The sequence below is a fragment of the Podarcis erhardii genome (genome assembly GCF_964252035.2).
Source record: "Podarcis erhardii genome assembly, chromosome: 7".
Classification (NCBI taxonomy): domain Eukaryota; kingdom Metazoa; phylum Chordata; class Lepidosauria; order Squamata; family Lacertidae; genus Podarcis; species Podarcis erhardii.
The window spans coordinates 70,021,667-70,046,380 of NC_138511.1; the positions used below are offsets into that span (position 1 = coordinate 70,021,667).

The window sequence follows — 24,714 nt, forward strand, 5'->3', positions numbered from 1 at the left end:
ATCTGCACATACGGTCGTTCAGGACATTACCATGCCAAATGCAAAGGGGTTAGGGCAGTGGTACCCAATCTTTCTTTGGCCATGCCCCACCTAAGCATCTCTAAAATCCTGATGCCCCACCCCCCACCCCATGACATATACCGGTAATTCTTATTATTCAAAAAGTGAATTCCTCTTCACAAGGAGGAAGCCTAACAGGCCATTCACTGTTAATAACTCATTCTTGAATCCCCCCCCCCAATCAAATACTTTGATTTTTGATTGGACCTAAAAATCCAATACTTTGGCCACCTCATGAGAAGAGAAGACTCCCTGGAAAAGACCCTGATGTTGGGAAAGATGGAGGGCACAAGGAGAAGGGGACGACAGAGGACGAGATGGTTGGACAGTGTTCTCGAAGCTACCAGCATGAGTTTGACCAAACTGCAGGAGGCAGTGGAAGACAGGAGTGCCTGGCGTGCTCTGGTCCATGGGGTCACGAAGAGCTGGACACGACTAAACAAAAAAAATAAATCAAATTGCCCCCCTGTGGGGCGTGAGCCCCAAGTTGGGGACCACAGGGTTAGGGTGAACAGAAATGAATAACTGATGCTGGAAACCATAGTTGGAGGGGGGCGCCCATGTGCTCGAATCCTGCCTATGGGTTTCCTACAGGCATCTGGTTGGCCACTGTGAGAACAGGATGCTGGACTCCATGGGCTTAGGGCCTGATCCAGCAGAGCTCTTCTTCTGTTCTTAATATAAATTGCTGCTCTATTCACTCTCATTCACTCTCTCTCATTCACACACACGCGCGCGCTCGCGCTTGCCTTATAGATACGTAGATAACAGCGGCTCCGAACTGCATTCCTGTTTTGCGTCCCCCGCCCCCCCTCCTGCTCTTTTGCCTGCCCTTCCTCACTTCGACCAGCAGGCGGCATCCTCTGCCTTTCCAATGCTGGCCTTCGCCTCCCGTTCAGAGCCGTCGTTTCTCTCCTCCTCTCTCTCTCTCCCCCTGCACTTTTTTCTTCCCTTCCCTTCCCTGGAAGCCTGACGTCAGTTCGGTGCTGCTCACCCCCCTTCTCTCTCTCTCTCTTTTTTGGGGACGAAGGTTTTCGGTTCCAATCAGGCTCCTGCTATTTCAGCTGGAACTGGGGGAATCAATGGCTTCTCTCGGCAACTTTCCGGCGCGCCTCTGAGAAAAAGCTTCTGCTGAGCTTTGGCCGAAGAATAATTCTTTTTTAAAATAATTATTTAAAGAGAGGAAGAGGAGCCGGGGAAGAAAAGAGAGAAGGGAGTGAGGGACGCCAAGCCGCTTGGAAGAGAGAGGAAAAAAAGAACTTTTTTGGAGGGTGGTTTTCTGCTCTCGTACAACATGCAGAACACCCGGGCTTTGATCTTCATGTTAACCTTCCAGATCTGCTCTTTGGAGACCGAGACGCCTACAGGTCAGCACCCCGAGACCCTCGAGTCCTTTCTCCCCGCAGCCCCCTTCTCCGCCCCGCTCGCTCCCTCCGGTCGCCGCTGCGTTTCGCAGCCTGTTTTCTTGGAGAGTTTGGCTAGGCGCTTCGCGGGAGCTTTGCGCGCAGTACTTGCGTTGCTCAACTTGTGCTTTCGCTCTCCTCCCTCGCTGCTTTGCCTGCCTGCCTTCCTTCTCCCGCTAACTTCGGTGGCGTCTCGCAAGGAACGAGCCGGCGGGTTCTCAGCGCTTGGGAGGCGGCGGCAAACCGGAGTTTGAAACGGACCTGTTTGCCTGGTGGCGCATTTCCTCGTCGGCGTTCGTGGTCCAGGGAAGAGGGTGGCGGGCTGCTGTTGTTTTTGGAGAGCCGGGGCGGGCGGGCGTTGTGTGTGTTTAAATTCCTGCTTGGGAAGAGGCTGTAAAACGAGCCACCGGGAAAACTTCCTCCCTTTTCCCTGCTCTCGCTTTCGGTCCTGTCTAAAGTGATTTAAGGTCCCCCAGAACTCCGGATTGGGCTGACTAGAGAAGGCACTGAGGCTAAGGGGAGTTCACTGCAACCCTCAATCTCAACCCCCTCCTCAAATATCCCGGGCATCTCCCCCAACTCTTTTTAAACTGCGGCAGATCTGACGCTTTTCAGCTATCCCAGATGATATATTTTGGAGACCTTTGGGGTTTGGCTTGAATCTGCGTTTCCTCGGTCCCTTTCCCCTTTTCTGTCCACTTTCTCGTCGGCGGCGGCGGTTGACCGTGCAACCCTAAATGCGTCTACTCGGAAGTAAGCCCCATTGAATTCAGCGGGGCTTACTCCCTCGTAGGAGTGTGTAGAATCGCAGCCTGAGACTTATGTGTTGCCGAAGGCTTGCAAACGTGTTTCTGGGGAAATAAGGCGGAAGGACCGGTTAGCTGTCTCCCTCATTTCGCTTCCGAATGCATATGTTTGTATGTGTATGATTTGAAAAGAGATACAAGCCAGAGACCTTTCTCCTGTCCAGTGATGATGAAGAAGATGATGAAGTACTTTATGGATGAAACTGTCTGAAAAGGGGTTTTCATGAGATATTGCTTTGGCTCACAGTTCAAGAGGGGCGCCCAAACATTTACCCATCTCCTTGCAATAAGTCCTGAGATGCCCCCTTTAGAGGATTGTGTGCCACGGTTTCACCGGGACCCCTTTAAAGTATCGCCACCTTAAGAAATACCCTGGGGTGTCCAACATACCCCGAGGGTCTTGTGCCTTTGGGGGGTACTTCTCTCCCCCCTAACCCTGCATGTTTTCTTGACTGTACTTTACAAGGAGAGAGGTTCCAGGGGCGAGAGGAAAGTGGCCGCATAATATGCTTGCTCGATTTGCCTTTATCCGGAAGGGAGAACCCTTTCCTTAGAGTAAAACACCAGCAAATGGGCCAACTTTTGACTTTCCCCAGTCACTGCTTTTACTGCAAAGCTTGTAAAGGCAGTAGAAAGTGTGACTCTCTCTGTGTGTTGTGTTGAGAAAGCAAAGGCTGGCTTTTATTTTCCTTGGCATTTTTTTAATAATAAAAAAACAACAGCTGGAGAAATGTCTTTGACACATCAGACTTACTTAGCATGGACTAGGAATAGATCTGCGTTCAGCACAGATGACTTCCTGTGCTGTTGACCTGTGAGCAACCACTTCAAACTTGCCTTTATTTGCTAGGAGTAGATCTGTGTTCTCCATAGACGACTTGCTGTGTTATTGACCTGTGAACATCCACAATGTCTCTCTCTCTCTCCCCCCCCCCCATGAGAGTCACCTCCTTCCTTTAAACCAACACATCACAGAAGGGAACAAAAGAGACCGCTAAGCATTTTTCTTAAAATGTCAAACAGTTAATATTTTTAATGGCACCTCTACTTTTTTTTATTTAAAAAATCCCATCCCAATATTGCCATCTCAACACCTGACTTGCATGCCGCCTTTGAAAATATATTGCTTGCAATGAAACCTTTATGAGACCAAGAGCTGTAGGTTGTGGAGAGTTGTTTTTCCTTTCCCCAAAGTGCTACATTCTAAGCCTAGTGTTGTGGTTTCTTTTTAATTCCACTTTGCAGGCACTTTTTGGCGGCGGTTCACCGACTGAGGTTTCTGTTTTGCTTGACGATCCAATATATTTGTGAACCGTGTCTGGAAACCTACAAACGTCAGTTGACCTGATCGTGGGTGTCGCTGGGGGAGCAACCTGCCCCCACCCCCATAGCAACAACCCCCTGCTTGCTGTGTTCTGGAAACACTTGCTTCCTAAGTCATATCTGGTTTAGCTGGGTCCCCCCCACAACTGCTTGCATAAATGCACAGTGCTCAGCGTCAGCTTTCAAGCATTCTTAAAGTTTAAAAAGCCGCCCCGGCGATTTGAAACCAACACCGGTTCTAGTGACAGACGACTGAAGGGTTGATAGGCTATGTGCAAAAGTCTTCAATGGGTTTAACATGCAATTGGTCCTTTGGGCATCAAGGGATGTTGAGAAGGTGGGACGCCGGGTGGAGGTTTCTCTGGGTCCTTTCTGCTTCTCATTACCAGCAGTAGCAGGGAGGAGAGTTCCTCCAGATGGAATGAATGGCTCTGGAATGCTCTTGGGGGTGGGGGGCACACATGCCTTATTCTTATTGCCTAGCCTTTTCCCAGCTGCGGCATGTGGGGTACAAGGGAAGTGAGCTTTTTGCTCATCAAGGTGGGAGTTGGTACATGGCAGACCTCAGGATCCTCCAGATCTTAGCCCCTCACCCACCACTTAGAGGGGAAGGACTTCAAGTGCCCTGGCCATGTGGATTTCTCTTCGCAGAGCGCTACTTGCATCAACATAACATAATAAGCATGGTGTTCCTTGTAGCACAGTTGCTAAAGTGTGTGTGGGATGGTTGACACTGCAAGTTTGAAATCAGTTCTCTTGGGGGCAGTGGGAACTTGCCTCTCTAAGTTAAGGCACAGCTATGGGGCTGGGGCAGGCCTTGCATAGGGAAACCCCCCCCCCAGCAGTATCTAAAGCAAGGGCGGGGAACCTGTGTTCTGCCCCCTCCCCTTGATTTCTTGGAATCCCATCGGCATGAGATGTGATGGGAGTCGTAACCCCCCCCCCAAAAAAATATTGTTAAGGGATGATATGTTTTGACACGGGGGATGGCTCCTGCTGTCGGAGAGGAAGAGAAAGCAATGTTTTCGCAGAGCTCCATGCTGAAAGCCCTGTCTCCCAGTTCTTGAGCAACTTGGCATTCTACTTTCATTTCCTGCTTATATTCTGCAGTCCTTGAGCATCTGGACTTGCCGGGATATTCTTGAGTTGGGGCTTTAAGTAATTAAAGGGCCATGATAACTCAGTGGTGGAGTCACTTATAAGGTCCCAGGTTCCGCCTCCAGCATCTCCAGGTAGGGCTAGTGGAGACTCCCTGTCTGTAACCCCAGAGAGCTGCTGCCTGTCAGTGTAGACAGTACCAGGGTAGATGGACCAATGGTCTGACTTCACACAAAGCAGCCACCTCCTATGTCCCTGCATTGTATAGTATAAGCATATTTTTATCTGTCATGTGTGCGTGTCTATGAATAGGGAATATGCATCTTTCTTTTCAGTGGAGGGCTGTGATAGGGTTTTCTCAGTGGTGATTTTTTTTCTTCAACTGCAATGTCTTTTCTCGAACAGAGGAAAGCTTCTCCCTGCATAAACCCAAGCATTCATTACACCAGAAATGGTAGGAGTATCGAAAGCTGCCTTCCACAGACAATTGGCCCATCTAACTCAGTACTGTCTGCACTGACTGGCAGCAGCTCTCCAGGGCTTCAGGCAGGCCATGGGTTCTCTCCCAGCCCGACCTAGAGATGTCAGGGATCAAACCCGGGACCTTCTGCATGCAAATCTGATGCTGATCCCTGAGCTACAGGCCTTCTTCCTCAAGTGTTGATGGGGAGCCACATTCCTCTTACATGAGCCTTGATGATTGGAAATGCCTGATACGCCAGGTGATACAAATTTGCAGCGAGTCCCCCCCCCCCACCTGCCACTCACACCAGCAGAAACTCTACCAGTACTGTTGCTTTGAATGCCCTGCAGGCTGCCTGGCTGAAACAGATGCGGTTATATGGCAACAGTCTTTCTCTTGTGTGATTTAGATAAGTTTGCATGAAGTGAGCCACCCATACTCATTAGCAGATTCTGCAAACTTGTTACTGATTGAAAGCTTGTTCCATCAAGCCCTGAACATCACAGGCAAGGGGAGTCTGCCCTTTTTTGGAGGCTGTTCATATATATATATAATCTCCTCTGGAATGAGCAAAGTTCTTTCCTTGAATCTCACGCAGGTCGCTGCTTGAGCATTGGTCACTTGATGGCTGCAATGTCAAGTGCCAACTTCTGTGCAAGGAGCGCTCCCCCCCTGCACCATGCACCAATCATGGCTGCCTCCCCCAATTTGGTGCCCTCCAGATGTTTTGGATTATGAAACCCTCTTAGGGTGTTTCCCTCAAATATTTCTCTCGTAACTACTTCTGGCCTCAGGATGGCCTGACACCTTGCTTGTGGATGGCTCGTGATGTTTTGGCCCCATCAGCAATGGGGCTCCCAGCCTGAACATTGGAAACAGAGGGAATGATTTGTTGTCATGTCCTGGTAGTCGAAGAGGGGCTAGGTCCACCGGTTGTGCCTTCTGCTTGTTGACATGACGTACCGTGTAGAGCCAACAAGCCATGCATATGCAGATCGATTTCCAGTCACACTCTGCAGACAACGTTTAGCTGCTGACCTTTGGATTGGTCTGCAGTGGCTGCCCACTGTATAGGCAGTGGTAGAACATGCATTTATTTCAGCTGCACATATTTACGTTGCAAACACCTCTTAGCCAGTGCCATTGGACTCAGTTGATCTTCCCTGGGGCTGCCAGCCAGATCCCCAGGGCTGATCTGAACTCTCCAGGTGTGCCTGGCCCACTCCAAGTCGCAGGGAGAGGGACTGAATCTCCAGGTGGATGAGAGAGCCTTTAATTTTTATTATTAAGAAGACTAGAATACCCTCGGGGTCCCTGCCAATTCTATGGCTGTGTGTGCAGCTTGCAAGCTTCAGCCTGGCAGGTGCCAGCTACAAATTATTGCATAGGCCCGTGTTTGTGTGTGTCTGCCTGCCTTCCTTCCTCCATTCCCTCCTCCCCTCTCCCAATTAACGTCTGTCTCCAGGGCTCAGTGATGGGAGGGAGCATAAAGGGAGAATGACCATGGCCTATCCTCATGACATCACCAGGGGTCGCCCCAGTGGCTCAGGTTCGGAACCTGAAGTCTCAGTGGCTGGGATGCTGCAGACCTGGCAACCCTCATCTCCTCCCCCCACCCCCCAAAAACCAGTATAGGATTGTTCTGCACATCACTGTGAGGTATGGGGACTAAGAGGTCACAGTTAGGTCTACCAAAAGGATGGAACTTTCACAGGCGCCTGCAGATTCCCAACCACTGGGCAGTGACAAAGGTAAAAATGAATTCCATGGGAAAAAATGGCGGAAGCTTTTGGCTTAAAGGGTGAACAACCACAAAGGAAGAGCATAAGCAAATTCTGTATGGAAGTGGCCATCCTTTGGGATGCCCCCCCCCCCGCCCACTTCTATTATGGGAATGAAAACATTGAATGAGTACCATGTCTCCCATACTTGTGCAACAGAAATTCCTCCTGGCTGCGTGCCTTTGCACCCTCCCAGATCAGCTCTAGATAGTTGGGAGAGCCCCTGGAGCAGATTCCATGCAGTAAAGCATAATGGCTGCTGAATGCGACCTGATGTACCCTTTGCCAAATGGTCCCAGGGTGAATTGTAAAATAAAACAAAATAATAAAATAAAATAGTTAAGGTAAGGGTAGAGTACAAGTTAAAATAAAAGCCTAGAAAATAGTGAATATCAGACAGCGCTCAGAGAGAGAACATCGGTGTTGCATGTGGAAGGTCCCAGATTCCATCTCTGACATCTTCAGATAGGGCTGGGAATGGCCACTGCCTGAAACCCTGGAGTGGGACCTCTGGTCAGAGTAAGCAAAAAGGCCACAAGAGGAGCCTGCTGGATCAGGCCAATGGCTCATCTAGTCCAGCATCTTGTTCTCATGGTGGCCAACAAGATGCAAGAGCGCTGTCCCCTCGTGTGGTTTCCAGCAACTGGTATTCAGAACAAAAGAAAAAAATTCCTTCCAGTAGCACCTTAGAGCACACGGAAGCTCATACCAATAACAAACTTAGTTGGTCTCTAAGGTGCTACTGGAAGGAATTTTTTTAAAATTTTGTTTCGACTACGGCACACCAACACGGCTACCTACCTGTAACTAGAACTATGGTATTCAGAAGCATTGCTCCCCTTCTAGCACTGTGGAGGCAGAGCATAGCTGTGATGGCCAGCTGCCTTCAGTAGCCATCTCACCCAGGAATTGGTCCACTCTTCTAAGTCAGTGGCCATCACTGCCTCCGGTTGCCAGATTACCAAATAGGCAGAGTAGGCACCAGACTATGGGCCCCATGACACTTAGGGGCCCTGCGACAACGGATCAAAATAACATTGATTTGATATTGAAAGAAAATTACAATCAAGCTTTCTTAGTTCAATGTTATCCCACTAGAGTGGGGTGCCCCTGAGATTTTGACTGCCTAGGGGCCTCCACAGGGTTTAATCTGGCACTGATTGCCTCCTGTGGGGGTGAGTGTGACGTTAACATATGAGAGAGTGCTGGAGGTGAAATAGTTAAACGGGTTGCCCAGTCAGGACCTAGGGGGGTGGAGTCAGTGAGACTATAAAACCAGCTCTGGGAGGGGCAAAGGGGGGAGTTTGATGAGGAGTTCGTTGGAAGTTGGGTGGTTGGTTGGAGTGAGAGTGAGTTGGGATAGAGTCTGTGGTTAGGTTGAGTTAGTGTAGCGAAATAAGCTGAGTCAGGAACAGTTAGGGGCTAGGAAGACAAATATCTGAGAGGTGGTTTAGTGAGTGAGAGCAGGTAGCGGATGTTATAGGTCTGGATAGGCACCCCATGAATGTAATTGACCGATACCATTTATAAAACCACATGCTTATTAAACTGCAATAAATAAACAGAAGTTTATGTTTCAATTTAACCCTGACTGGACTCAGTATTGTACCAGGTAGGGCCAGGGTGGTGACAGTGAGAAATAAAGTGGTGGCACAGGGATCAATAGATGGTGAAACGTCCGGGGACCCTGTGTGATTGCCACAGTGAGTTCCACAGTTTAACTATGTGCTGTGTAAAGAAGCGCTTTGTCTTATCTGTCCCAAACCTTCCAACATTCACGAGTTCTAGCCTTATGAGAGAGGGAGCAAAACTTTTCGCTATCTACCTTATCTGCACTGAGCTAGATGGAGCAATGGTCTGACCCTGGGGTAAGGCAGCTCCCAATGTTTTGCTACCTGCAGTCCTCAGCAATGGGTTGTGTGTGTAAGGAACTCCTGCCATCGCACACGGCAACATTACCGTGGCAGCGCAACAAATGTGCGCTGTACTCAGGGCGCATGTGTGCCATTGTAGCTCCGAGTAACTGTGTGGTGTCGCCTCTGCAACACAAACAGAAAATGAAATACTGTTCTGTGCATGGATGTGTTCCTTGCCTAGAAAGAGGGGGCAGTGTGGGAAACCAGCCAAGTTCTAAATGCTCCCGGATATGATGGATGCATTAGAATAAACAATCCCATATTTCTGCAGTGACGTTCCTCGGGTTCCTGCTGGATTGGGGGGGGGGGTGTGCATTGGCCAGGTCTTCTCTGGCTAATGTTACTTGGATGCGAGTTACAAATTCAGTGGGTGGGTGGGGGGTTGACTTTGGACTGGATTCAGGATTCGGAGGAAATGTCTGTTGGAGGCGATGAGGTTTGCTGTAATTATTCTTTGCCAAGTTGTCGTCCAGGATCTGGCAGTCGCCTCAACATTTCCATGTGGGGACTCCAAGATACCCACCCCCAATGGGAAATGGCTGTAGCTCCATGGTGGGCCATCTGCCTTGCATGCGAAATGTCCCAGATTCAATCCCCAGCAGCTTCAAGCAGGGCTGAGAGAGGCCCCCATCCCCTTCCTGGAAGAGCCACTGTCTATCAGTGTTGTGACAGTAGCAGCTGACTATGTTATTTGTTGCTAGTTCAGACGGAAATCCCTGAATACAGTGTTAGGAGAGGAAGGGAGTGTGTGTTTTTGAGTTGCTTTGTGTTGCCTGTTAATAAAATGCTTCTAGTCCTCATGCACTTCACAATGTCATTTGTGTCTGCTGAGGTTTTGGAAACAAGAATGCATGTTTTAAAAATAGACTCGATTTACTATATTGGTCTGAAGGGACGTGGTGGCGCTGTGGGTTAAACCACAGAGCCTAGGACTTGCTGATCAGGAGGTCAGCGGTTCGAATCCCCACGACGGGGTGAGCTCCCGTTGCTCAGTCCCTGCTCCTGCCAACCTAGCATTTTGAAAGCACGTTAAAGTGCAAGTAGATAAATAGGTACCGCTCTGGCAGGAAGGTAAATGGCGTTTCCATGCACTGCTCTGGTTCGCCAGGAGTGGCTTAGTCATGCTGGCCACATGACCCAGAAGCTGTACGCCGGCTCCCTTGACCAGTAAAGCAAGATGAGCGCCGCAACCCCAGAGTCGGCCATGACTGGACCTAATGGTCAGGGGTCCCTTTACCCTTTACCTTTACTATATTGCTCAGAATTTATGGGGCCTAAACTGTTACCCATCAACTTTTCACAGATGAAATAAGAGATTTGCTTTTACCAGTAGTCTGCTCTAAACCAGGGGTGATACAGGGTTTTCACATACCACAGAGCAGTGTCCAGAAAATTGGCATGTATGTAATTTCTGTAGAATTGATTCGGTTTTTGATAGCAAAGCAACCATGTACCAGAATATGCCTGCTTAATCCCTCATGTTTTCACAAAAGACTGCCTTGCTTTTGGCCTGGAGTAGGGTTGCATATACCTCCACAGGAATTCTCACGACTGTAAGTTGTTAAGGGCGCTGGGAATTGTAGCTCTGTGAGGGAGTAAACTACAGTTCCCAGAATTCTTTGCATTTGTGCTTTCAGTGTTTGACATCTACACAGCCAATTTAATTACAGTCATACCTGTGGATAAATACGCTTCAGGATAAGTATTTTTGGGTTGTGCTCCGTGGCGACCTCGAAGTAACGGATCGCGTTACTTCCAGGTTTCACCACTCGCGCATGTGCAGACGGTCAAAATGACATCACACGCATGCGCAGAAGCGGCAAAACGTGACCCACAGATGCACAGTCGTGCCTTACGTTCTGTTCAGGATGCGAACAGGGCTCCAGAACGGATCCTGTTCTCATCCCGAGGTACCACTGTATTAGTTTCACACTTCTGTGTAAAATAGGAATAGCAAAGCCCTACATGGCAGGGTTGTTGTGAGGAACCAACAAGGTGCAGATTGCAAACCACTCTGCAGATGCATTTTTTTAATATATAAAAAACCATGTATTTTAAAGACAACAGGGCATTTTTATGTGAACGACATTCAACTAAACCTTAAGATCAGCAGGTGGCCCTTATTCCCTCTTGGCTGCGCTTCCAAGGTTGTCTCCAACTGTTGCACCCCTTGTGATGGAACACTGTGTTGTTCCTGTTTGAATGAACTTCCCTTGATCCTTTGGTCCTAATTGGACCATCACTGGAGAACACAAGGAGGCTTCTTCTTTGTTCCTTAAACAATGTGGGTGAGGAGAGAGAATCTGCAACCCCCTCTGCTAGGAAGGGATTCTGAGACAGAGAGCCTCATGCAAAGAGCCAAGCAACCTCGCCGGAGAGATGGAATGGAAGGAGAAAGCTATGGGATGGCGGGAGGGAGGGTTAAGTGACAGGGTGTCCTCAAGCATCCTAAGGCATCCTGAGTGGGCTGTGGAGCCCTGGCAGCAGCTTGAATATTAATCGGGTCAGCCACCTTTCCAGATGTAGCCAGAATGGTGGGTGCTGTAATTAGGAAGCCTGCTGAGATTTCATTCATGTATTAATTATGATCGTCTCTGTGAACAGAATAACGGCTTCTTCGCCTTTCTTCTACTTCTGGTCTGTTGCTTTTAAAATGCACTTAGTCAAGTGAGCAGGGAATGCAGAAGTCTTGTTTTTGAACCCGGGGGGGGGGGATGCAAATGAAGTCCGCAGGGGGTTGGTGTGGAGAAGGGAGCGCCCTGATCAACTCTCTACTCCTCTGCCAAGCCTAACAGCCTGAAGTTGTTTTCGCTCCCTTCTGCTCCTCAAAATGACCCGCCAGAGTCTTCCAGAGAGTGAATAAATTCCAGCAGAATAAGCAGCCGCCGCCGGGTTATTGTGGGCGAGTTTTCCACTCACCTTCCTCTTTTTCGGATCCAGGAATCTGGATGGGCACCAGCACTTGGTATCCTGCTCTGCTGAAGCCTGTCCTGGATTAACTGTGTCAGCTGGCCGGGAACTGCCTTTTGAATTTCCCACAATGCCCCAGGGCAATGGTGTGCTGCAGGCATTGTGGCCGTCCCAATCTGACCTGCGCTGATTGCTGGGCTGCCAGCCACCCCTGCCTCCTGAAGCCTATCGAGACAGAAGAGGATGCTTCTGCAGAGAGCCCTTGGACCAGTCCGTAACTTGACCTTCAATGGGAAATCCTCCATATGAGACCCTCTTCAAATTATTATTCAATCCATAGGCTTCAGTGTTTCACAGATGGATGTAAGCAGTGCTTTTTTCGGGGTGTGTGTGTGTGTGTGTGTGTGCAGAGGTACGCATACCCCAAAACATTTTGTGAATCTAAGTTTGGCCTCATTGAGGGGCAGTGTTTCAATATGAGTAGGAAAATGAGAGTACCCCTAAACTGTTTTTATAGAAAAAAGCACTGGATGTAAGGACCTGCTTGTAACATCAGTGGTAGATATTGCCCATTGGGACAGGTGAGGCAAAGACAGAGAGCACAGCAGTAGGGGCAGCCAGCTAGTTTTGTCCTCCTCCTCCCTACTACATTCTACACTGGCAACAATGGGACTAAGGAGAAAGAAGCTGCTAGGCCGTCCCACCCCCCTGGACTGGTTGTAAGTCAGAAGGCAGGCAGGCATGCAGGCAGATGTTGGTTGGTTAGTGGGGCAGTGTCCCACTCAGCCTAATAGAGGTGTCTTCACTGTGGACTAATCTATACAGGTCAGTTAAAACGTTATAAATACATTATAAATATGTGACACCAGAGGGCGCTTAGAGCAGTATAAAATCATCAGTGTAAAATTGCATTGAGAGCCATATAACAGGTTTTTCTTTTTAGTGTTTCTACAGTCAGTAGAGGGACGCGGATGGCACTGTGGGTTAAACCACAGAGCCTAGGACTTGCCGATCAGAAGGCCGACGGTTTGAATCCCGCGACGGGGTGAGCTCCCATTGCTTGGTCCCTGCTCCTGCCAACCTAGCAGTTCGAAAGCACGTCAAAGTGCAAGTAGATAAATAGGTACTGCTCCGGTGGGAAGGTAAATGGCGTTTCCGTGCACTCCTCTGGTTCACCAGAAGCAGCTTAGTCATGCTGGCCACATGACCCAGAAGCTGTACGCTGGCTCCATCAGCCAGTAAAGCGAGATGAGCGCTGCAACCCCAGAAAAATGTGTCTTCAGGGCCACATGGCCCCAAAATGTCAACTAGACATTCCGCTTTTGGCGAATGTAAGCCTGGTTTAAGGGGCCATTTGGCACCTAGCTTATATGAGAATCTAACACTGCTCACAAGCAGTCAGGCTAGAGCAGCGCAATGCTAAACTTTGCTTGGTTTCCTATCTCCATTCCATCCCCAAACTCACCTGGTGTTAGGAAAGCTTAGGGATGGACTGTAATTCAGTGGGAGAGCATCTGCTTTGTACGCAGAAATCTCTGGCATCTCTGGGTAGGGCTGGGAACGTCCCCTGCATGAAACCCTGGAGAGCTGCTGCAAGTCTGTGCAGACAGTACTAAGCTTGATGGACCAGCATGTTTCTAGCCCTTTGGAGAGGGACAGGTGCTTATTTTGCTTTTAGGGCAAAGCAGCTTCTGCCCCTGATCTCAGCCCACCTTTATGCACTTGCTGCAACTTGTAGTATTAATTGGTTTCAACAGCAGGCTAACCGTGACCTGTTAAAATTTATGAATGGGGACTTGGTAGCAATCTAAATAAATAAATAACCCATAATACCAAAGTGTGCTGCTGGGGAATGATGGATTGCTGTAAAATGAAACAGCCAGGCCTTCCAGCAACAGACAACCTAATATTCAACTAGAGAGGAGGGAGGGAGGGAGAGAGTTACCGGTAGTAAGGGAGACAGAGATGACCAATGTAACAGAGTTAAAAGTTGGACACTTCCCACCAGAAAGTTGTAATATGGCAGCTGGAGGGTTGGTTGGATAATTATGGGATGGGGAATGGTGCTTGCAGTCAGGTTCATTGGCTTTATGTGGGTCTCTTAATTTTACTTGTTGATCTCTTACTGTTTATTTTATTTTATTTTTGTATATAAACCACCCATGGGAACTAGGCTGGCTTAGCCATTAAGCAACATCAGCACATGCTTAGGGCATCAAGGGAAGGGGGCCACCACAGGAATTTTCCATTGCCAGGTTTTTAACATTAATGGTCACAAATTGCTCAGCTGAGCATTCATTTTCTCAGTTGAAGTATATTAAAAAATCCCAGTAGAACAACTATGCAACAAGGCAGGCTGGATGCCTCATGTCTGCTAAGTATAGAAGCAGACGTGTTACATAATATTAGTTTCGAGGATCTGATAAAAGACTTTTTAATTAGAAAAAGTAGGAGAATTCCCCCCCCCCAGATATAAATCAAGTTGAATTACAGTACAAAAAAAGAAACATTATTTTCCATCATACAGTAGGTTTTGTTTCATTTCAAAAAATAAAAAATTATTTTATGGCCTATTATTGTTTATATTTTGAATTAGCTACATAGGGGGGGCACCAAAATCTTTTAATTGCTTAGGTATGCCTAAGCAGCCTTCCCATTTGGCCCGCCAGGCCTTTTTAGTCTAGCCATGCCTTTTTGCCCTACTTGACATTGTGTATAGTGGGGAGGGAGTTCCACCTCTGAGGTGAGGGAGTTCCATAACTGAGGGGCCACTACCGAGATGGCTCTGTCCCGGGCCAACCCCTCCTCACCACCTCTGAGGGCTGAGGGACTACCACGAGGGCCCTGTCTGCTTCTGTTTGTACCCGGGAGGGTCTGTAGGGAGCGAGGCAGTCTTTTAGACATTTGGGGCCTACATCATTTAAGGACTTTAAACACGAATGTGAGCACATTGAATTAGGCCCACAAATGACTACAATTCCATTCCATTCCTGCCCATCAGCCGTGCTACTTAGGGATCCAATGTCCTTCATATAGGAAGGACATAGGAAGGACATAAGAAGTTGCCTCATACCAGGTCAGACCATTGGTCGATGTTTAGGGTTGCCACATTCCAAAAAGTGAAGCTCTGGACACAAAAGAGGTTGAGCATTTAGGACATTTAGGTGGTTTCTGCCCGAATACTGTTTCCGATGGCTTAATCCCATCTATGTCCAGGAAATTCTGCACATATGGCAACCCTAATGTTGCTCAGTATTGTCTTCACTGTCTGGCAACTGATTTCAATCAGGAGTCTCTCCCACCCCACCTGGAGATAATTGGGATTGAACCTGGGACCTTCTGTTTGCAAGGCAGATGCTCTGCCACTGAGCTATGGTCCTTCCCCATATGAGGGCCTCATGATGGTCATGTTGAGGACCCCAGCTCCAGTGCTTACACTGACCGACTCAACAAGGGTACACAGCAGCCCGAGCAGTTCCAGGACCAGGAGTAGTTCTGCATGCTGCAGGGTCTTTGAGAATAAACTAGCACGGGCAATCACAACAGCTCAAAGTTGACTTCATTAATTCTAGATTCAAAAAACCAAAATCCCAAGCTACTGCTTTGAACATAAAGGAATGAAGGACATTCAAGGAATGAAGATGGTCTGTCAAGGGCACATATCTCACCTTCCAGCCAAAGAAACCAGACAAGACCAGCTGTATTACTTGCACCTCTTCTGTGCTCCAAAGAGGGGGAAGTGCAGCTCAGCAGAGGCCAAGAACACCCACCCACCCACCCAACCAACCAACCAACCAAGGATTCAGGCCAGCCTCCTCCATGGGGAGTTTTTTTTTGGGGGGGGGGCGCCTAGCCCTGGCGCTCACCTCCAAGGCTCTAGCTGCCAGAACCATGCCATCCTTTAAGCAGACGACATGGAGCTTGCCGCCATTACCTCCGCAGCAAACCGGAAGTCTGAGGGACTGCTTATTTCTCTCCCTTTGACAGCTTCTGCCATGGTAGCTGGAGGAAAGAGGGGCTCTCCACTGGATCTAGATCCAGGCATGATTGGAAAATATTCATGAGCAGCTCTGAGGATGGAGCTGTGGTTGACATTCCTCCACTCAGTGTGCATGCCTCTCCCCAACTCAATGCTTTCCTGAGTTAGTGACTTGGAGATCATTTCTCTGAATGTATATTTACATTTTTCCAGGTTACTAAACTCTGAGAATCACGTCTATAATCCACGATAGTCTGTTTATAATGGGCTCATAAAAAGACGAGGATGAAAAGGATTTGCATCCTTGCCGTTGTTCGGAGGGTGGCCAAGGCAGCAGCACGAGGCAGGTATAGCCCATCCTTCCTGAAATAGCTCAAGGGGGACGTACATAGCTATTTAAAATGGGGTTTCAGAGTTTTTAGGGGTTTTTGAATGTCTTATGTAGATTTTTTAATTTCATTGTTCTGTATGGGACAATGACAATAAAGATATCGTATTGTATCGTATTTCATCTCCCATCCCCATAACAACCCCTTTGAGGTAGGTTAGGCTATGAGGCCATGACTGGGACCGTCCAGTGAGTTGTGTTAACCAACGGGGATCTGGACCCTGGTCTTCTAGGTTCTAGTTCAACACTCTAATCACTCTGTGTGAATTCCTTCAGGTTTTGGTGGCCCACATCAGGATTGCAAGCTGCCAACCATGGTGGAAAATGCCTTGTTTGGTGCAACAAGTCAGAAGCCTCTCAACTGTCTGGTTTACCTGCATTAAGTTGGAGCATTTAAGGGAATATTTTTCCCCTGTGTCATTTTATTTGCAAATGGATCCTCCTCTCCTGCTTCTTCTGATTGTTGTGCTCCTTGAATAATGTTTGTTACCTCTTGGAACAAGCCAGAGCTGTTTCCCACCTGAGGGGAGAACCTTTTTATGCAGTGAGCAGGAAGATCCATGTAGGGCAAAACTGCTTCCATTCCACAGCATGTTACAAGGGCTGAACAGACCAAGAATCCATGGCCAGCTCTGTCCTGTGCAAACACTACATTTTCAGGGCATCCATGGCAGGGAAACAGCAAGCAGTGAGCTACGGGGCACAAGCCCAGGACCCCACAGCCATGGTGGGGGTCTCGAAATGACTGCGACTTACTTTCTCTTTTCTAAGCCCCATATCTTTACAGAACAGGAACACTGCTGCTGTTAGAGTGAAGCTCTAGACCAGTTCCGGGAGACCTCAGTCCTGAGTGCGAATCAGGCACTTGGGACTCTCCATGGGCCAACTCCCACTTGCCCTCCTTTATGCCTTTGCTTGGATGAAAAGTGTCCCTTGAAGCTTTTTGCTTCTCTGGCTAGAGATCAGTGTGTGTTGAAGCTAGACTACTGTACAAAGATAACATGTGCACGCATTGCTCCGCCCACCACCAGCATGTGGCCCCTGGAAGGTTGCTCGGAAGGCAGTGTGCCCCTTGAGCTGGAGAAGGTTCTTTGGTCCTTCTCCAGACAGTGACACAAAGCCTTCTTTGCTATGCCCCAGAGAGGGGTAGCTTGGTGCAGGGATGAGGAACCTGTGGTCTTCCAGCTGCTGCTGGACTCCAACTCCCATCATCCCCGATGGTTGGCTGTGATGGCTGGGGCTGATGGGAGCTGGAGTCAGTGACATCTGGAGGGCACCTGTTTCCCCCATCCCTAGTGTTAGTACACTCAGTGGCACCAGTTCTCCATCTTCAAATACCTGAAGGCAAGATGGAGCAAGCTTGTTTTCTGCTGTTCCAGAGGGTAGGACCCAAACTAATGGATTCAAATCACAGGAAAGGGGAGTCCCACAAAACATTAGAAAGAACTTTCTGTGGGCAAGAGGTGTTTGACAATGGAAAAGATCCCCCCCCCCGGAAGGTGGTGGACTCTCCTTCCTTGGAGGTTTGTAAACAGAGGTTGGATGGCCTGTCAAGGATTATTGATTCCTGCATTGTGGGGACCAGGGATTGGACTAGAGGACACTTGGGTTCTCTTCCAACTGTACAGTGTTATGATTTTAGGACTTTGGACAGGGGACATTTCCCGCTTTACCTGGAGAAGTTGAGGATGGGACCGGGGACCTTCTACACTCAAAGGAGGTTCTGTGCCACGCTGAGCTACAGCCCTTCCCCATTTGGCAGCCATTGATCAACAAGTGATGTGTAAACGTAGGTTGGAAGATCAAAGCTGGGCTGCAACCGGCTGAGAAAAAAAGATGCTATGGGGTGTGTGTTGTGGGGAGGGGGAAATGCTGCTAGCTTGAGCCACCATCCTTTCTCAAAGTTCCAGCCTGTTTGTGTGGTAATGTATTCTGGAGAGCCATGGTTAATTCATCCTCTTCCCTGGCCTCCACGTTAGCTCTGCCTCTCTCCTGCTGAGAGCGCTATTGTCTGGAATACTGAGCAGGCACGTTCTCTCTTTGAACGCCTGCTTGGGATTGAGGTCAGGGATTGGAACGAATCGGCTTGGCTTCCATCCGCCAGATGCGTCTTCCCCAACTGTTGCCCTGTGCGTCTTCATCAGGGCAACGGAGTGTGAGGGATGGGAGAGGGGTTTTTTTCTTTAAGGGGGGAGACAAGAAGAAGAAGAAGAAGAAGGGTGTGCTGCCATGAGAGGGGACTTGCTCATTGCTCAGGAAAATAAACCTGTGTGGGACACAATGTTTCAGCATTACAAACTACCTTCTCTGATTTTCTTTTTTAAAAGAAAATTGTACAGTGGTACCTCGGGTTACAGACACTTCAGGTTACAGACTCCACTAACCCAGAAATAGTACCTCAGGTTAAGAACTTTACCTCAGGATGAGAACAGAAATCGTATGGTGGCACCATTAACTAAAGTGGTACCTCAGGTTAATAAAAGTTTCAGGTTAAGAACCGACCTCCAGAACGAATTACCATATTTTTCGCTCTATAGGATGCACCGGACCACAAGACGCACCTAGTTTTTAGAGGGGGGAATCAAGGGGAAAAAAATTATTCCCCTCCCCAGTCCCAAAGAGCAAAGAAGCCAAGACAGCAAGCGGGATCCATCATTTTTAGCCGTGCACAACCTCTCCAGCAGCTTCCAGTAAAATCTCACGAGAGTTCCATGAGATCTCACTGGAAGCTGCTGCTGGGAGACCCCAGTAAGTGAGGCTTTGGTGGGCAGGCAGGTGGGGCTGCAATGGAAGAGGAAGTGGTGCCTTCCTGTTTTGCCTCAGGTGGCAAAATGAGACTGGCTCCTTCTGCTGGCTGGCAACTTCAAGAACAGGACGCAGGATTAGATGGGCCATTGGCCTGATCCAACAGGCTCTTCTTACGAGAAAACATTGGGGAAACTCCCTCAAGCAATATTTTCTCTTTCAGAATGATGGAGTATTTTCTCTTTCACAACGAGGAATATTTTCTTCTTCAAAGCAGTGCTTTTAAAATAAAACCTCTGGAAAACGCCTGGAACCAAGGTTCAAAGGTGGTCATTTGAGACTTGCCCTGAGATATTTACCCTTGAGGTGCGCTGAAGCCCTGAGAATGGGGGACGCCATAACCCAAGTCTTGGTGCTGAACCCTGGAGCCTGCTAACCCTACCCAAGCTTCTGAAGACAGAATATGCGAAGGAAGGAGAAATGTGAGGGAAACAGTCATCTTTGAGGGAAAAAAATCCCATGCCCTGTTCACTTCTTTCTCCCCTACTCCCCTGGAAAGATTTGGCCCTTGGGGCAATGGCAGCCTTGGGGGTGGTTTCAGGCAAGGCCAGGGAGTGGCGGTTCCCTTGGGAGCTATTGCGTTGCAGAGGCCACCACCTCTGCTGCTTTCCAGGTCACTAAAGCATCACTAATGCCCATTGATTGGGGATCATGTCGTGTTTTCCCCTTGACTGCCTCCTGGGCCAGGGGGAGAGAGTTCAGTTGCAAACTGTTATTCCCTCCCTGCGGGCTGAGCCCCCAAGCGCTTAAAAGCTAGCATGACAAATTGAATGAGCAAAGGGCAGGCCCTGATATGTAAGGGAGGTCCCTGTTTGCAAAGGACTTGGGATGAGGGGAGAGGTTGAGTTTTGGGGGTGGTCCAGAGCAGGGATAGGAGATGTCTGTTTGTCTGTCTATCATCTATCTATCTATCTATCTATCTATCTATCTATCTATCATCTATCTATCATCTATCTATCTATCTATCTATCTATCTATCTATCTATCTATCTATCTATCATCTATCTATCTATCTATCATCTATCTATCTATCTCTATCTATCTATCTATCTATCTATCTATCTATCTATCTATCTATCTATCGATCTATATCTATCTATTAGCTTTTTAAGGCGAACCTGCCTAATTCACAACCAAAATGGCCATCAGAAGAGCCAACTTTCAAAATTCATGCCATCCTGAATTTTGCATTGCACTTCTGCAACCAAGTTACATATGCTGAAATACACATGCTAGGCTAAAGTGGGCACATTAACGCATATGTGAGTGAAAATGACATACAAAATGCATCCTATTGCTTTGCAAAAATGTGCATGTTAGGCAAAGTCGCACCAACAAATGTGTATACTAGGAGAGATTTGCTGATGAGTTTTCAGGTCCTTTAAAAAAATTAATTACAAACTGATGTGGAAATGAGAAGAACTGACAAATGGAAAAAAAATATGAGAAACTGAAATTGGCCGATTTGCTCCTCCTCTAGGCCAGAGATCAGTGGTAGAGACCATGCTTTGCTCCAGGTTTGCAGAATCACATGCTGCAATAGATCTGGTTAGCCTTTAAGACACCACAAGACTCTTTGGTTGTACAGGAGGAGCACAGTTAGCTCAGTTGGTTGGAGCCTGGTGCTGGTAATGCCAAGGTCATGGGTTTGATCCCCACATGAGCCACCTGCATATTCCTCCATTGCAGGGGGTTGGACTAGATGATCCTTGGGGCACCTTCCAACTCTACAATACTATGATGCCAAAAGTTGGTGTCTCTGTCAAATCTGAGTTTGAAATCACACCCAGTGAGGAAAGCAGAGCAAGCAACAAGAGCCAGAGACTCAACATTGGGACAGTTTACAGAGACGTGATGCTCAAGAGGGAACCAGCGGAGAAATAAATAATGGGAGCACATAATAAAATAAAAGAGGGGTCCTAATGTGACCAAAAGGGATAATAATACCACTAATAAAAACAAATAGACTATAAGAACAGAAACCTTCAAGTTCACCAGCAACTGTGCTTTAGAAAGCATTGTATGTTTTCAAAAAAATAAGGAACCCATAAAAATAGGACAAGAAAAATGAACATAATGATCCTCAATACAAGAACAGAAATAATAAAGCAATAAAGCCATAATCATCATAATGCAATGTGGGAAATAAAAGCCAAGCTCTTTTGCGTGTTAAACTCCCTCCAGATCAGCTACTATATTATTATTATTTTATTTGTGTTTATATCCCACCCTTTTCTCCAAGAAGCTCAAGGTAGAGTGCATGGGTTTTCCCCTTCCTCATTTAATTCCCGCAACAACCCTGGGAAGTAGGCTAGGCTGATAGGCAATGACGGGCCCAAGGCCACACACTTCTCAGCCAAGCGAAGCAATAAATTAATAAGATAAACCACTTAGAAGCTTTTTTTTTTTAAAAAATGAAGCAATCAATTTTGCTAATAAAAAATGGTATGGGGTGGGATCCAAACTCTACCCATTCATATATTTTAGGGGAACATGTAGGTTTCTCACCATTTCCCACTTGTCTTGTAAGCGCATTCCATTTTTTAAAAAAAAGATGAAGCAAACCTTTTACGATCAAGTGTCCTTGCTGCATGTTGCTGCCAGCTTATCATTATGGGTTCACCTGCTAAAATTTCTAGTTAAAGTTTCCTTTATTGGTAAACGAGATCTCCTCATCATCCAGTGATGCCTCTCTCCTTTACTGGCAACCATGCGCCAAGATCGCTCACAGAAGCATTTTTTAAATCCCCTCGAAAGTCACTCTGACCCCGTAGTCAGCTTCTTTGTTGACAAAGGTTAGCGCAAGAGCCAAACGTCTCTGTGGCTGCCGTCCAGTTTGGTTCCTTGTCATTGCACTTGGTTTGCTGAGTCTAGTGGTTCTTTGGACCTGGAAGGGTCGGATTAAGAGCATGCAGGGTTCTCTTGTCTGTGTGATCAACGTTAACTTTAGGTACCATGCGCCACTGGAGGCAAATTCTAGCAGTTCTCATAGCTTAAGGTTACCAGATTTTTTTCAAAGAATCTGGGGACACTTCTTTTTTTTAAAAAAAGAGAAAAAATGTTATTAATAAAAAGTTACTAAAAATAATAATTAAGAAGTAATATCTTCTCTTCTGTGGTCTCCTCTGTCACACGGCCTTCCTCTGGGCCCTGGCCTGCTCTCTTGGAGCACTAGCCGCTGTGGAGTAGGCTCAGGTCAGGCCTGGGCTCGGCCACATTTCCTTGCGCTCTTGTTGCTCTCCTACCTCCCCTTCACAGCAGCGGCAGCAATTCGGCAAGGTCAGGGTTCCCCTCTTTTTCTCCTTCCTCTTTCTCTGTCTTCCTTCTCCTTCTCCTCTCCTCCTTCTCACTGTGTCGGCTCCGGGGTTTTCTTGGGCCCAGAGCACTACTGGGCAGTCGGCTGGGTGGCCGGGTGCTCTCACTCCCGGCTCGATTTGGGTCAGGGGTGTGTGTGTCAGCTGTTCCCACACTTGACGCACCGGGTGTCCCCAGTTCCCCCTCTGCAGTGGCAGTGGCAGTCTCAGCAGCCCGGAGCCAGCCTGGTAGCGCAGTTGGCTCTGACTGGCTTCAGGAGCTGCTTGCTACTGTGGCACCCGCCATTTAGCCTTGCCAGAAGTCCCCATATGATGTGTCTTGTGCCATTGAACCAATCACAACATTCATTCCCTACTAATAAATCTACAACACTTAAAATATAAATCCAGGGACATTAAATGAAACCTGGGGACATTCCAGGGATGGATTAAATCCGGGGACTGTACCCAGGAAACGGGGATGTCTAGTAACCATATCATAGCTACTAGGAACCCAAACACTTTCCTTGGGATCAGAGGGACTGATCCCAAGTCCCTCTCCACAACCCATGCAACTTTGCAAAGCGGGGGAGAGAATTGAAGTCGGGAAAACTTTGAAGGAAGAGTTAATTCCCTTCCCCCAGTCCCATCAGTCGTGACCCAGATTCCTCCCCCTGCCCCACTGCAGGGCTGCTTTGGGCTGGCATTGCGATCCTATGCATCTGATTGGAGTTGCAGTCCAATAACATTCGAGCTAAGCAAACCTTGTGCCTTCCTGTTGCTGTGGACTACAAGTACCATCAGCCCAGGGGTGCCAACTTGAACAAAATATAAGGGGGAGGGGAGGTAAGTCCCACCCCACATAATCAATTACATGACTCAGTGAATGCACACTATTTGAAGGGCAGTGCCCATCAGCTTTGCCCCCCACCCCCTCAAGTATTTTATTGGCAGGACCTCAGCCCCTAGGAGTTGGCTCCTATGTACCAACCCCAGCCAGAATGGTGTGCACTGGCTTGATCTAAGCAACTCACAAGCTGAAACAAACTCTGCTGACTTGGGCTGATGGAGGTTATAATCGGAAACATCGAGGAAGGCTGATCTGAGTGAGTCGCAGGCTGGAGAAGAGTTCAAGGACTGTCACTCAAATGTAACACATCTCTTGATCAGGAAGCTTAGGTTTTTGGTTTGATCATACTGTTCCTTGTTTGACCAGGAGTCACCTCAGAAGACCAGCTTCCTTCCTGAGGTTCTTTGATTCCCCAAAGCATGACACTAATCTCCCTTCTTCCATGCTTCAAGCGCTTTATTATTTTTACATCTCATTACAGCAGACATTGCTAATGGCTTCAATTAGTCTAATCCTTAGGACTTGCTAGTGCTTAGACTCCTGTAACTTCAAAATATGGATGCATATGCTTCTTATGGAATCTGGCTTCCTGAGAATATCAGCCGTCCTTAAAAACAAAGCAAAGCCATGCTAGGGGAGGAGTGGATGGGGGGATTTGGATCAGGGCCATGGCATCGGGGGAGAAGATTTAATTCTCCCCCTCCCTGCAGTTTTCATGACTCAAAGTATCCAATCTAGCTACCATTAGCGCTCTGTGTGTGTGAGTCTGGAATGACTCCTACCTGCCTTCCTGCCCCTAACAGTAGTGTTTGAGGTGGAAAGGGTTAACCCCCACTTCTTCCACTGTGACCCCACATCCACACTGTACATTTAAAGCACTATGACAAAAGTTTAAACTGTCATGGCTTCCACCAAAGAATTCTGGGAGCTGTGGTTTGTTAAGGGTGCTGAGAGTTGTTGAGAGGTATCTGTTGGCTTCACAGAGCTATAATTTCCAGAGTTCCCTGTGAAGAGGAACTGGTTGTTAAACCACTTTGGGAACTGTAGCTTGGTGGCGGGGGGGGGGGGGAGATAGGGACATCCCAACAACTCTCAGCACCCTTAGTAAACTACAGCTCCCATAAATCTTTGGGGAAAGCCATAAAGTGGTAGCATGGTGCTTTAAATGTATGGTGTGAATGTATGGGGGAAAACTGGGGAAGGGGAGTAGAATAGGGCAGCTTCCATCCTGAACACTTTCATGCTGCAACATTTTGTTGCACGTGTCACTTGTTACTTAGCTCAGTGTTTCCCAACCTTTTTTGGGCAAAGGCACACTTGTTTCATGAAAAAAATCTCGAGGCACACCACCATTAGAAAATGTTTAAAAAATTAACTCTGTGCCTATATTGACTATATATAAAGTAACTCTCTTTAATAGGAATCAAATAAACACAAAGAAAGTATTTTATAATTACTTTATTATGAAATAGTAAGTACCGTATTTTTCGTCCCATAGGACGCTCCGTCCCATAGGACGCACCTACTTTTTTGAGGGGGGAAATAAAGGAAAATTTTTTTTCCTTTATTTCCCCCCCCAAAAACCAGGTCGGGGAACAGTGGGATGGCGGTGCTGCGCCTCCCCGCTGTCCCCTGAGCT

The 24,714-nt window shown here is 47.8% G+C and overlaps 1 protein-coding gene across 9 annotated transcripts in view; it reads left to right on the forward strand.

The window, feature by feature from the left end:
• Positions 1–1,063: 1,063 nt before the first annotated feature.
• Positions 1,064–24,714, forward strand: part of PTPRU (protein tyrosine phosphatase receptor type U) — a 389,916-nt gene continuing 366,265 nt past the window's right edge. For 4 of the 9 annotated variants that reach the window (XM_081868652.1, XM_081868653.1, XM_081868655.1 and 1 more), the window contains exon 1: positions 1,065–1,427. In XM_081868652.1, coding sequence (XP_081724778.1) covers positions 1,355–1,427 — 73 coding nt within the window. In that variant the 5' untranslated portion in view covers positions 1,065–1,354. Of the gene's footprint in view, positions 1,428–24,714 lie in introns of all 9 variants that reach the window. The other 5 variants (XM_081868654.1, XM_081868656.1, XM_081868657.1 and 2 more) reach the window with 2 other exon arrangements.